Here is a 15,161-nt window from a genome sequence, read left to right as displayed (position 1 = left end):
TGACAAGTTTCTGCAACGTGAAACTACTCGTTAATTCGCATTTGACAATCAGATGTGTCCAGTAACCAGTAAACAAAGTCGGGTGGGCAACTGCCGCCTCCCTGGATTGGGACCCCGGGACTCAAATAACCAGTGGTTATTGACATTGGTGGAAATGGCCCGATCGCGCAGTCAGTGGCACTCGTGCATCAAAGTTATCGCCTTCAATGCGTGGATACCCAATTTCCGAACAAACTTAGCATTCCTTCGCCTCCTAGGCTTGGTTTTGTATTCCACTTTCCCGTTTTCAGGTGATCGAAACTGTAGCAGCTGGAACCCATAGCACACGGTCTATAGCTGATAAATTGAATTGAATCGGATTAAATAACCGCTGAGAGATTCTCCATGTGTTTGAGACATACGAACATGGCTAACTTGAAGCTAACGTGCAGTATAGAGCTAAGTAGACAGACCAAGAAATGAAAGTGAAAAAAAGCGAAAGCGTTCAGCTGTAGCACCCTTCCGGTGCTTAGCTGCCATGCCACCCGAAGGAAGCAAGAGGGCTGGGATACTGCCACGTTGCCCAAGCCTGAGCAGGGGAAGTCGAGTGGCGGAGGTCGGATTCGAACCACGGACCTTCCGGTCAGTAAATTCGCGCTCTAACCACTTGGGCCATCTCGTCCACCGATGATAAACAGCGGGTTCTGAATGACTTAGTTGGTTGGGCTTGTCGTTAGTTCGCTATGTAAAAAGGGACAGAGCATTCACAAGAGGACCAAAGTGATAGCAGACTCGATCTTGCATGGTTTAAGATTCCATTTCTGTTGTGGATAGAGATCTGTTGTGGCTAAGCGATACGGAATAAACATGGTCAATAAATATGACAATGTTACTGTCTCTCCTGGGTAATTGGTTATCAGAACGTACCGCACACAGCAACGGGCACAAAACCCATTCAGACAGACGGATTACGATTGTCCAACAGAGTCCCAATTGTGCTGCGAACTTGCAGACAATTGTGACAAATCTAGCTAGCGCACAAGTTAAAAACACAGTTTTACTATGTGATCTGGGTTCCGTGGTTGCAGGATGAGTAGCGATGTATCCTTTCTAAGCGTGAGTTAATCACACTTCTGAACAGCCGCCTATAGTCGAACGGTCAAATGTTCAAATTACAAGCCGGTAGTTCGCGGCTTCGACACCCTCCGTAGTTTTGTGAGATGCGTACTGCTGATGATGCCAATAAGGGGGCGAGATGGCCGAAGTGGTTAGAGAGCGAATTTACTAACCGGAAGGTCCGTGGTTCGAATCCGACCTCCGCCACTCGACTTCCCCTGTCTAGGCTTGGGCAACCTGGCAGTATCCCAGCCCTCTTGCTCCCTTCCGGTGGCATGGCAGCTAGGCACCGGAAGGGTGTTACAGCTGAACGCATATAGTGAAGCATATATATGATGTCAATAAGGATGAAACAGTTGTACAGTTGTACATTTCTGCATAAAATGGTTTTGTTTACACGACAGAATCTCATACTGTGATCTTATTCTTTCCATTTGGGTCGAGGAATTCGGGCAACAATGATCAGACCGAACTTCAGGACCCACGCCGTGCTCCATTTGCTGAAGGTCATGTGACCCAATCATTCATGTCTTGTCATATTGTCACACACTAGTACTCTGCACAGTTTGTTTCGTTATGCTCTAGCTTGTCGCTCATGATGGACTTTTCCGAACACCAGTTAGTTTTCAGTATCCCATCATTATCAGAATCGTTATCAACCCGTTTGTCAGGTTTCTCGTGTATTCAACACTTTCGACGATTCTGCTTACCCTGTTTATTTTTTTCATTCGAACTCTATTTGCTAGTTGGATATTTCGACGTTCCAACACCACCGGATTACTACCGTGTCTACCTACTCCAGCTTGGCTTCTACTTGCATTCTCTCTGGAGCGTTCTGTTCATTGATGTGTGGCGTAAAGACTCCGCTGTGCTGATTATTCATCATTTCATGACATTACTGCTTCTCCAATTCTCTCTGGTGCTACGGTACGTCCACTAGTGCACTTGCAACGTTGTTGTCGATTTGCCAGTTCGTCATCCGATCACTACCGAGGTAGCTCAGTGCTTAAGGCTCCAACCTACTGACCAGAAAGTTTGTAGTCTGAACCCGTCCCCTGTATTTTGACTACTTCTATCTAGGCTAGGGCCGCCTTCTGGTATCCCAGTTTTCGTATTTCCTTCCTCTCAGCTCTGCATTGAGAGGACATTAGAGCTGAACACTTATTTTATTATTTTACTGCATATATATATATATATATACAGTATATATTGATTATACGTGTTCTCGTGCCTCAAGGTCAGTGCAACAATGAGTGCACCTGTTCCACTTCCATAAAAGCAGAACGCCATTTGATCATCCATTTTTCAAATCACAAGTTAACAATGATTCTTGTAGCAAGTATATCCAGACATACGTTGACTTGGTAACAACGAGACAGATGTCGTGAGCTGAACAGAGTGCACCAGACAGCATTCTTCCATTTAGTGGCATCACTCGGTTCGGATTCATTTGTGAAGACCGCCAACATAGTTACGGGGAGAAGAATGTATTTTTTACCGGCCGTTAACGGATAGAGAAATGCGAAGTACCGGTAGGCGTGACAGTCAACAGTCGATAATCAGTCCATCACCCTTTTGCAAACAGTGCCTACAACATGAGACTGAAGGAATTCATTTCGGTTGATCACAGAAGCGAAATGTGTCTGTTCTAGTCCTATTTTATTGTTGGCACACATGTGTCGTGCTTTTTGAAATGTGTGCACATCCTGTGATAGTTATCTTTGCTCATTTTCACAAATAGATGAGGGGACTCCTCAATGCCTTACCGATGGCTTGTATCCAACAAGCTACGAATGCTCGCCTAATTTTCCACGAATTCGAACTGTCCTTCTGCAATTACCAGGCTCAAAACTCTCACTTGATAATTTTTCGCCATTTCGTTAAACTTATTCCCGACTGACGTTGGCTTTGGTTTGAAAATCCTCCCCCTCTGTTGTTTTGTTTCATACTATTTTACGTCGTCAGATGATGATCGTGTTCTGTCACACTCTTGACATCCCATCAGCTCAGACGGAAAAAAATCTCTGAAGTTTGTGTTTTGTGAGTTATCACTTATCGAGCTAGCCAACACCAGATCATATGACGTTAACTGCGTGACTGGAGAGTATAGGTGTACTTTATCTACTCTAGGTGCAGGTTAACTACACCTTCTACCAATCATCCGTAACTGAACGAGAAAGTGTTCAGATACTTTCCGAGCGGTCGCACGGCTAATTGTTTTCATACTGACCAACGGCTCGTTTTTTCTCCGTATTCACAGAAAATTAAAACGCACGCTTACTGACTGCGTATGAACCAACACACAAGCTCCATTCTGTCAAATGATGGAAATATTAGAACGACTTTCTTACGTTTCAAAAGTGATGAAGAGGTCTGTTTTGTTGTCATCAGTCCATCGCAATTCGCCCCATAGCATAATCGATTGATGAGATACTTTAATCACTACAAACTGACACCGAGTATATACTGATTGACAGAATTTTGTACTTGGTTAGCGCTGTGATTACTAGTGCACTCGATATTTGTGGAAATTGTCACTTGAAAGTAGGGATCGATCGTTTCGAACAAACGGTAAGATTTCAAACGAAATGGTGTATCGGAATAGAGTATTTTCCAATTCACACCTGGATGCATTCGTCGTTGACATGTGATCAATGCAGTTTAGATGAGGTGTAGATGGGGCGTACCCGCAGCTGGTGACTTCAAACGTCATGATGAGTTCTTTTTTTCTTCATGGTTAAAACACATGGTAGGTTTCTTGTTTATGTCAGAATACAACGATGCAAACGAGCTTGCAATGTTTAATAGTCTGTGGTGAATGCAGTTGGTGGTTAGACTCTGGTAAACCAGTTAGTGTTCAGCTTCCTGGCATTTTTCGCATTCTGACAACCAGCCAGACTTATCGCTTGAATGGCAGAGCTGGATTGGTTGATGTTCCAACCCTGGATGTATGCGGCGGTGAGGTGTAATGATAACAAAACATTTGTGATACAGCGAACCTCCATGTGAAACCAATTCTAACCGAACCACATGTTCGGAAACATCTAATGAACATGTATGTATGGCTGTTTTTGTGGTATCTGAAAGGGCTGACCAGGCTGAGGCATCGAAACAACTGAGTCTCTTCTGTCATTGTGAGGGAAATCCAGTTGTATTCTGAATCCCGGGGACACCGTTTCGATAAACACCATGTTTACACCACAAAAATACTGGTCTAGTCACGCTGCTTGATGCCAGGGACCTTAACAGCTAGTAGTAGAATATTCACAAACCAAGCTGCTTTTCCATAGGTTGAAACTGAGGCAGGTTGTCCGATTGTGCCATAGTCTGACGGCTCTTCTTGTTTCCAACTAAATGCTACTCTTGTACAGGTGTACACTGTAAAGGGTGCGTGGACGCGCGATGATGGTGACTATTTCGGTGCTTTCTGCCCGTCTGTCTTACGCTCCGTCTTTTCGTGTCGTTGTACAGCCAACCAACAGAACGTAATTTTGACCTCACTTCGGTTTTGCTGCTTCTATCCTGTTCCAGTTCGTATAACCTGCCTTGTCTTTTGCTGTGCTCCGTCTTGCAGTCCAGTTTTTGGTCAGACAGTGTCTGTACCACAAACCGCATTCACGTGACCCCTAGTTTTCTTCAGAGTTACTCACTTTGCACACGCCATTCGGGTCTACCGGCCAGTACTGATGCATATTTGATGTTGATAACCGCCGCACGCAGCTTGTGTTTTGTGCTTTCGGTTTGTTCCGGGAATCGTCCATTTTTTTACGGAGCATCGATTTCCAATTTTGTGTGAGCTGAAGGTTACTGAATATCAAATACACAACACGCTATTCTAACAGCTTAGCTGAGCAATCGTCTTTGCACTAGTCTCACGTTTCCCGGGGAGCAAGTGCGGATAGCCACTAATGAGGATTTCAGGACTCTTTACAAGATCACCACTTTGCTTTTGAAATCAAAGGTCACTAGGGATCAGTTTTACGACAGTTAAATGTCCGCCCCAGTTGAAGTAAAGCACTGTTGTCATTGATGAACAGACGACATAGGTTTAGAGTGACTTGTTCGTGACTTGGGTTTCTGCTAGAGATTTCCATACATTGGCGATTTGGGGGCAGAGGGGACTTACAAGACAACCTCGGCAATAAGGAGATTTATCAGTTGGGCTTCAAAAACAAAGTCTAGTACCATAGTGTAAGAACAGGACGGAACAGGCGACCTTTGAAGAAAGTTTTTTTTTCTGTGACAGGGGTAGAACGAGGACTGAAGCGTCATGTTCTAATGGAACTTCAAATATTAGAGGCTACCGTGTAGGAAGGGACATCAGTGGGAATTTTGTTTCTTTTATTTTGGTTAAGTGAGACTGCCGATTGGCTCCTCACCCGTAGTGTCCCAAGTATGAGTTGATTTAAACCTTGGATAGTTGATCAGCATAGTGGTTATTCTTATACTCTTGTATGTGGAAATACAAATCGTCTACTTTGGAATCGATTGACCCATCAGGTGATGAATTCTCAGAATTTTTGTCGAAATTTTGTGGACAGATAAGAGTGAACACCAGGTCACGTCATATGAATCTATGTTTTTTGGGAGTGAGTGCACGCTAACATATGTATGTGAGAATGGGAATGTGAGCAGTACCCTTGTTATGATTGTGTTTGTCACGAGGGCCATATAAACAGTAGAGTACTGTGCCATGGTCGATAAAGCGCCCGATTTCACACTGAATTTTTGTGGTGGTTGTGTAATGAATGGCAGTATTCCCCGTTCAAATTTCATTGACAGCGTCCCACAGCCGGGCGTGCTATTCATGGGCTGGCCGATTGAATTAACTGGAAGAATGGCTAGGAGACTAATTACTCTGGTGTTATCGTCCCAAGACTGCAGTATATGTCTTTCACGTTATCATCTCAACATGAAGCTGCATGCTATTAAAAGTAACAATCGTGAAATCTAACGAGGGCAATTGTTGTCCGTCTGATCGTTATGGTAACCACGCCTGGCTGTTTGTCTGTCCAGGACCACTGCGGTTGTTGGATAGACATAGCCTATGATCTAGCTGTTTGATTGTTTTTGCATTGTTTCATCATTCATTACTCCTTGTTCATGGTAGACTACCCTAGCTCCAGACTGCTTGTCGAACCAACTATTGGACGACAGTAGTCCCTTGGCTTCGTATGTTCCAAGTCCTCCCAAACTGTTTGCTTACAGATAGTGAGCACACAGCTTGACACCTTTGGCTATCGTGTGCGTTTTATAACCAGGTAAACCACAGTAAACAAACGGAATCTTTCGATTTGCTAAAGGGTTTACACACTTTCAAAGTGCGAAGTGCTAGTTCACTGACTGGAGATCACTCTAATCCTCTAGTTTTTTTGTTGGAGGGCACTGGCACTGCATCGGTAGGGTTTCAATAGTAGCTTCACTCGTCCCCGCGAATTCCCTCTCGTAGGACCCTTCTGCAACTGGATCAGATCTGGTATTGTCTCTCATCCAGTTTCACGGGAAGGTCGTCTCAGATCCTTCTTCAAATCGTTTCAGTGCGTCCCTATATTTGTTTAACTGTTCTTCGTTTGTCAGTGGTCTGTATTTCAATGCTGTTGGCACATCGCCGATTTTGGTTTGTTTGGGGCCTTTTTTGCCAAATATCGATGATGAACTGAGCCAGAACAACGCACCGTATTAACGTCACCACGCAGACGGGAAACAATAGCCCGTCCACATGGACAGCGGTTGATAAAGTCAATCTTCATGGGCCCTCCAAATGTGTGTTTTTCCCGGGTACCCTATTTTTTGGTGAACCTAGGCGGCAAGTGAGAATTCGTAGTTAGTACATCTGTTTTAATGGGCTTACATGGAAATTCTAGGTATCGTGGTTTTTCAGTCTTGATTATTAATCTTCAAATCACGGCCATGAGCATACCCATGATGGACAACACAGCATCCGTGTTCAACACTGATGCTTCGCTACCATACAACCATAGTTTGTTTGAAAATCCTATTGTGAAGAAAAGAATCATAGTAGATGAATAAGGGTCTTATTGCTAGCCTTCTACAATCTCTTTGAGTGCCTACACCTCCGGACACTCAGGCAATCTGGATAGAAACTGACGACAAAAACACCATCCCCACCCTGGAAAGCGGGCCTCACCGGCAGCACCCGGACTTTTCGTAATCTACCTCATTCCCCTCTTCCTTGTCAGAAATTAGCCGCCTCTTTGCTTCCGCCAGTCTGAATCGCGCACCGAAAACAGTACCCTCTTCGCCAAACAATGGTTCGGCATGCGCATTACATAGCCTAACCAGTGCAGCTTCTGGTGCTGGATACTATCTTCAGTGGAAGTCCCAACTGTACAAATTACCACTCGGTTTCTAGCTGCCTCGTTACTCATTCGCCGACACCAACCTACACTATGGTTCTGAGACAAGGATTGTCGAAGACCTGAAGTCGTCTCCGTTCCGCTGCTCGAACAGGCTATGTCTTACGGCCGTACAACAAAACAGCCCGTAGTGTGGCCTGACACGGGAAGCTGTCGCCTTGGTTCGCCACATCGATTGGAGTCAGGAAAGGCTCTTTTGCCCTTTCTCTCCAAGTTCGCCATTGTTACGATTGTGGAAGATTCACTACCAGCCTCTAACGTCTGTAGAGCTGAAGGGCCCCTGGGGCGTTCGCTCACGGATATCAAGTACACAGACGACATAGCTCTTCTTGGATCTGACGCCATGATAATACGAACAGTATTAAATAATATAAACCATGCTGCCTCATGCTTTGGCATGCGCTTCATACCTGCACATTTTTACAGTGCTACAGCAAGACTGGGTGGGCTCGAACCCTGACCTCATGCTCATGAATGAACCAATTGAGTTAGTAGACAAATTTGTCTAACTGAGCAGCTTTACCAGTCCTGGTGATCCCGCGAAAGATGATATTTTCATCCGGATTTGGAAGGCCAGAACAGCTTTTGTGAACCTGCATCACCTGCGGCGTATGCGTGACAACGTTTGGTCAGTGGTCGAGTGTACAATGCTGCAGTGCACGCCATATTATTATACGCGTCAGAAACCTGGCCGCTGCGTGCTGAGGACCATCGATGTCTCCCGAGCATTGCCTTGGTGTGGTGGGAACACTCGGTCGGTAATGTTGAACTATGTCGAATGATTTTCGGAAGAAATAACTCACCCCCGATAGATGAGCTGACCATACTTCATAGATTGCACTGGCTTGGCCACGTGCTCCGTTCAACTGGCTTCGTCGTACACCACTTGAAGGGCGGAAGTTGAGCCAGGGGGTCAAACAATGGCTTGGCAGCGAAGTATGATAGTCATTACCAGCAAACTCATTTGTGCTGGTCACTACAGTCCTGGATTGGACCCCGAAATGGGACAAATGGATAGTTAGAGACATCATCAGATATGGCTCAGTCGCGCCCCCGATGGCGCCCGTGCATCCAACCTATCGCCTCCAGTGCATAACTTCCCTCCCAATCTCCCCAATGAAAAGCCCTCTGACAACCCTTTACTCACGCATCATTCATAACAACTGCCACTCTTACTCCTCAGCTAAATGCGCCATCTCCCCAAATCATCGGTAAAGGGAACTGTGGCAGCTAGAGCCATCGTACGACAAGTACGCGGTTCTTACAGCTGATGATGATGATACACACGTTTCTTGAGGTTCAGGGACATGGCGCTTTGACGCCATAGGTATCTCAAATTAGTAAACTTGACCCAAGCCTTGCAGACCCGTGCATTGACCTCATCGGTGCCATCGGTAACCGATAGCAATGTGGTCAGGTTTGGTTCGTGGTTGGTACTCTCTCGGGGATCACCATGTGGTGAGACGAATTCGTTATTTTCGGAGGCTAGTAATGCTTAAAAACAGCGTCCGGTCAGTGCATAGCTAAAGCACTCATTCGCTATTGTCCGCAAGTACCTAATTCAATCCATGTCGACCATGCGACTAAGTCTCAAATACTCTAAGCCTGCCCATCTGCGCATTCAGGTCTCCGTCAACCACCACGATGTCTGAGATTTTAGCAGGCCATAAGAATGCACTCGGGGTGTCATTAAACTTGTCTTTGGTGGTGTCAGAGCTACAGATATTGGGGCGTAGGCTGACACACTAAACTTCCCGCTGTGTACTTGCATCTTGAATTTTTATTTCTGATGCACGAGAGACATTAATGTCAGGTGAGTCCAATGCGGAAGCAAGAGCAGCTTGTTGTCCTTCTTGCTTATGAGTGAGGACATTGCGAACAGCCAGACAGAATGAGCGTTGAGGCTTGAAGATTGATTTGATGATGCAAAATAATCGGTACTCGTTCAGTTTTAACACGCTTTTGGTGCCAAACTGCCATGCTATGCGAAGGAAGCACGATGGTCGTGATGCTGTCAGGTTGTTGTGGCTTAGACGGGAGAAATTGAAATGTCGGGATGGCATTCGAATAGCGGAGCTTCCGGTCAGTAAGTTAGTCACTGATCTATATCGGATGCATGGTTGTACGTGGGTTAAGATACTGTCAGGGCTCCAAGACCAAGACAAGAGAACAATCAGTGTTCTCGATTGAAGCCTTTGCCACAAGAACCTGACCGCAAGGCAGCGGTGTTTGGCGGGAAATTTACGTGCATCACCATTTTCACAGTGCGAGTCGGCGCGCATCGTCCAAACCCAATCTGGTGTGCCAGGAGAATGTGTTGGTCAACCACTGACCAACCTTCATGAGAGACCCCGAGTATCACTACAGATACCCCCCTCCTCCCGAGTATAGCTCAATGGGTCACCGAGGCACAAACTGCCTCGCCAGGTCTAGTCTGTTCATGAGGGAATGGGCATACTACCTGTCTGTAGCTTTATTAGAGAAGTGACTCGGAATGACCTTACCAATAAAACCAAATGAAATTTCGCGAGGACATTCTGTGTGTCAAAGATTCATGACATCTAAAGGGCGTTTTTTTGCCACACTGTCCGCTTCAAAATCTGAAGCAGTTGACTCCAACGCATGATCCATCAAGGTATAAACGATTTTTCCTGTTGTCAGCGCAAGGCGATATCACTGGATGGGACTGCTATCGTTATTGTATCGTATCTTTTAGTACGCTTGGCACAGAAACAGCGGGTAACCGCCTATCAAATAAGGTGCGAACGAGTGCCGGTCACTCAAAGCGAATTCGACGAATATATTTTTTTTACCCGTATAGTTTTCCAGACCGCCTCACAAGGCTGCCAGGTCAGGTTAATTTTGTACCTACCACCATGTCCGGGACACTACTCATCTCCTCTCTATTTCCCTCACCATACAGCCTTCATCGGATCGGTGCCCTGGTTGTATTCCTACATGATCTAAACGACGTCTTTTTGGAAATTGCGAAAGTCAACGTTTACCTGCAAACTCGTCACGGGAAAAAGCGTCCAATCAACGTCATTCTTGCCAACCTCTTCTTCGCCCTGTTCACGATCTCATGGTAAGCTAGCTTCTTCGAAGTACTTTTTGGATCGTTCGGAACTCGTTATTGATCACGTGATTCCAATTTGCTTTCAGTATAGTTTGACTGGTACGATGCCGTGATTTTGATTTTTCTTTATTGCCTGTTATTTGAAACGATTGTTGCAATCCAGACACCAAAGTTTCTGTTTGAACAGCGGGGTTCTACTTCACGAAACTGTCGTTTTTGAGCCCAACAAAATTGTAGTTGAGGTCTTTTTCGATCATCTACGTATGCGAAATATGTTTCACATTAGGTGACTTCGAACTGACTGGTTGGAGCGATCTTCGGTGCCTCAGCCTGAGCTGATACCCCTTTTGGGCTATTTTCGGGAATTATGTCAAAAGTAGGGAGCCGTGCTCTTGATGTAAGTGAATCCCAGACCGCTATCCCACATTTCCTAAACTTGATAATGTGCGTCAAGTGTGTCAATTCGAGGGCGTTTGCAACCCCTTGAGTAACTCGGTGAGGCGCCATATCAAAGTTAGATGTGTTTTCTCAAGAGGGGTGGTCGAAAGCAACTTCGCCTCGCCGCACGTTCTGAGTTTTACATAGTTTTGGCGATTAAAACTGACTTCGCGTCACGACAGCATCTTCACGTGGAAGGATGTACTGCCCTGCAACGAGGCACCCTTGATAACCCGAGAATGTAGGAATGGGTGCTCGACTCAGCTGGCCACAGGAATCAAGTCAATCAAATCAACCGGCTCCAGATTTCTAGTATAATTTCTTCAACCCTCAATCAAGTGGCGGTTTGCTAACATCCCAAATCCCCCGGTTTGTTGGCAATGCGGTAGGAAATATATCCAGAATATGAGTATACGTATGCAATCGTATTTTTCCGACAATACCCTCGGCGAATTCAGACCAGATTGAATGTAACTTAGCTTAATTGAGCTCGATGGTGGCCACAAGTTGCCATGGCACTGTCAGGAGGCCAGCCGCCCATAATTGCCGAACGTCAAGTTGATTGGACGGATGTCACATGTGGGCTACGGACCAAACGAAGGCATGCCCTGATTGGTCAGAATGTCAGCCAATCAGAATCCAATATCTTTAGCTCGACGCTTCTTGCCCCCCTCACAAAAGTTCTATTACCACCTTGTGGAACAACCCTTGACGAGTGTATAAATACGGTTGTAATAATTTTCCTTTGTCTCCATAAAGGGCTGTATAAAACTACCGTGTCTCTTGTGGGCGGAGCCAAGGAAGCCAAGGACCGACACAGTGTTGCACGACCGTTCAGCAAGGCACGACACACCGAACCGAGTTCATAATCTACATGAGTAATTGGTAAAGCAGATTGACTTTCTTTTTTGTGAGCGTGCACTGAGCGAAACGATTATTCCTTTCCCGTTACCACACTCATTACGACATTACACAACACGCATACACAGTGTTACCAAGACAGCAAACTCTTGTGCTTGTGTCACTGATAAACCCCAGCATGAGAGAAGTAGCTATCCCACCTCGGCATAACTGTAAGGTTGCTGAAAATTTCGATAGCCCAGGACTTTCAGCAACCTTACGAGTAGTCTGTAATGTCGATAAAATATGCAGCGGTATCTCGAATATCGTACCAACAGAAGCATGAGGCACATGAAACTGAAGATTGTCGTCATATTAGCTAGAATTCAGTCAAGTCTCCCGTTAACACCAACTTGGTTTGCAGATGGATTTACCTCGTGGACATCTATCCTCTACTCGATTAAAACTGAGTGAACCGTGTCTCTCCGTCATCGTGTTTGCTGTTTTGTACACCCGTAGGCAAGTGGTACCTTCTAGGCCAGTCCAACCCAGAGTCTACAGTAGCTAATTGTGGCGACTCAAATGCTAGGAACCTGTCGAAACCCAACCTGCTTTAGCGGAATACACTCATGTGCATACCAATTTGGTTTTTGCGGGATACGTAACTGAATCCCAACTGGTTCTCTCGTTTAGGATGTTCTTCAACTGTTTGAGGTGCAACAGGCCGCCTCATGATTCAGTTAGTACGATAGGCCAGCATCGCAGAAAGGTTTCCAGCAGACTTATGATTAATGTATTACGTCTGTCCAGTCTGATTTACTCTTCCCAGTTCTAGCACTCAAACACTTCCGTTGTAATCGTGAGGTTTTCTACCAGTTATTCCTTTTTTCCTTAGTTCGTCCTTTTGAAAGGGCTGTACTCATCTGCAGGGGTCTTTTCAAAGACCACGTACTGCGTCCGCAAGTACTTGACCATGCAAGCCTACTGGGTACCATACTATATTGATTACTGTGAGTAACGTTCATGTGGTGCAGTTTGAGTAGGAGGATTATATCTTCTGTGCGTTTACTCAGACTGCCTGCCTGAATCGCTTCCTTGTTACCTTATCTCAGCAGCGAAGTCCTCTACCGACCATTTGATCATATATGTGTCATACTCATTTTTATGTATGTTGACAAAAAGCAGCAGTCCTAAGCATTTGGTTGGATTTGCAGTCGGGGACACTCTGTTTCTTCTTATAGACGCATCTGACAGAAACCATGGTCCGCAGTTCAGCCACACCCCAAAAAGTTTTTAAGTGGATGAATCAGCCGATAGTGATGGGACGCATGGAGCTTGTTCTGACTGCGTTGTACATGCACAGGCTACGTAAGACTGAACCGAGACAAAAGGCGAGCAGCTGTGGATTTGACCGTGAGCACATGATACGTTGCGATGGACAAACATTGGTTGCACGCGTTCCTGACTGACAAATGTGGTTTGCTTCTCCTGAAGAAAAGTCACCGCGCGCCAGACTGACTACGGGTACACGCATTGGTTGTGTGCAGAGTTCGTTAGGGCCGTCGCTGTACGTTTTAATGACCAATCGATGCTGTAGTCGATGAACTGGCGAACCGACTCAGTTATGTGATGTACGGTGGGTTCTCCCGGTCAGAATGGAGACGATTTCCCCTCGGTTCGTTGACGTGTATGGAGAACGGAATCGAAGCTTGATGCCCGAAACATAAGGACGAAACTTCTAATGAATATCGAGTCTATCAATAATCAAATCCATCACACATTTGCATTGAGACATTTTCCGGTTGAATAAACGCCGCAACTTTTTTCACCTTATTTTTTGGTGGTGCTAAACCGTCCTCTGATGAAAGGCCAGGAATCAATGTACAAGTGTCCAGTGCGTCTTGAAACTCATCAGCTTTGCGAAGCCCCAGCTTCAGACTGTTCAAACCGTATCACTCTCGGATCCTGTCAGCATTTTGCCCCGTCTTTTCCTAAGGCACCCTATCTATCAATACCGTACCGAGTAGTCTTGCTCTCAATCGACAACCTGAATTTTCGTGACCTTGAGTTTGGTAACCCGCAAGCTAGTTAGCTGGGAGCGAGATGGTTCAAGTGGTTAGAGCTGTGGAAGACGGAAGACGTGAAAGTGTAAGCGTCGCATGGCAGCTAGGCACCTGAAGGGGTTTAAGCTAATTAGCTTATAAGAATGCACTTTCGAACTAAAGCTCGCGGTGTGCTGACTAGATCATACGGACCTTGTTTTGAGATGTCGTCACTTGTCAGCCACAAACCGTGTGATTAATGAATGACTAACGGTTAGCACCGTCTGTGACATTTAATCATACTGTTGATCAGGCATCCGTATCATCTCAGACCGAAACATCGGTGTTGATATTGGTGCTTCGGTGTCACGTAACGACACAGGTTTTTGAAATAGAGTGAAATGATGAAGCGGGAGAACGTAGAAGAGACTTCGTACCGGCTCACTGAAAACACTGCAAGGCCTGTAAACCTTCATTGGCGATCTGATAATATGGGTGTAAAATAATGGCATGAGCGTTTTTAACATCGATTGATGGCTGTATCTTGCTGCCTCTCCAGTCCAATGTTGACGAGTTAATCAAACTCCATCCTGAATGCTACCCGTTGGCGGAGCCGAAAAGTCAAAATCACACTTGGTCTCCTTCGCATTTTGAGCACATCTGAAGAAGTCATTTGAATGCGCGTGACCGTATCACCGTAATCTTTGGTTTGAAATGTCTGCCGCAACTAGACTAACTCTTGCACAATCAAAATCTGTTCAACTCGTCACGAATCTACCTCAACCTGAGTCGGCCGTAAATTCTCCATTTGTCAGGAACCGTTTTATCCAGGTCAAATATTCCCCTGAAAATCCAGCCAATAAATAGCCTTGTATCATTCTCCGTGGACAGCACATGACTTGGCAAAAAGGCGTGAAAGAGATCACGAAGAGTTTGGGTGTTGTTGGTGTTGTACGCCTCCCAGGATGGGGTCCCCGTGACCCCATCTGTGCTTGGCTGGAGACGTTGCAAGAAATGGCGGCTAATCGATGTCAGTGGCGTTCGTGCTGTCAGTTTCTTTCCAGATTGTCTGATTGAGCGGTTGGAGGTGTAGGCACCTCAGTATGCTTGACATAGGCCAGCACCAGGTCCCCTCCCTCACCCACTCTTTTTCTCTTCTCTTCACTTTAGGGCTTTTAATACAATTATATATATTATATATATATATATATAACTAAACGAACTTTATGGTTGTACGGCAGTGAAGCATCAGTGCCAACACTGATGTTGCTGTCATTGATGATGATGATGATG

General features: G+C 45.5%; 1 protein-coding gene across 1 annotated transcript in view; it reads left to right on the top strand.

Annotated features, from left to right (window-relative positions):
* Window positions 1-15,161, top strand: part of T265_08104 (hypothetical protein) — a gene marked incomplete at both ends in the record, with an annotated part of 36,251 nt that overhangs the window by 16,249 nt on the left and 4,841 nt on the right. The window contains 2 exons of the mRNA XM_009173811.1: window positions 1,842-2,022; window positions 10,396-10,557. Of these exons, the coding sequence (XP_009172075.1) occupies window positions 1,842-2,022; window positions 10,396-10,557 (343 nt within the window). The remainder of the gene's footprint in view (window positions 1-1,841; window positions 2,023-10,395; window positions 10,558-15,161) is intronic.

This window comes from Opisthorchis viverrini (assembly GCF_000715545.1).
Source record: "Opisthorchis viverrini unplaced genomic scaffold opera_v5_202, whole genome shotgun sequence".
Taxonomy (NCBI): Eukaryota; Metazoa; Platyhelminthes; class Trematoda; order Opisthorchiida; family Opisthorchiidae; genus Opisthorchis; species Opisthorchis viverrini.
This window is presented reverse-complemented; position numbering and strand designations above follow the sequence as displayed.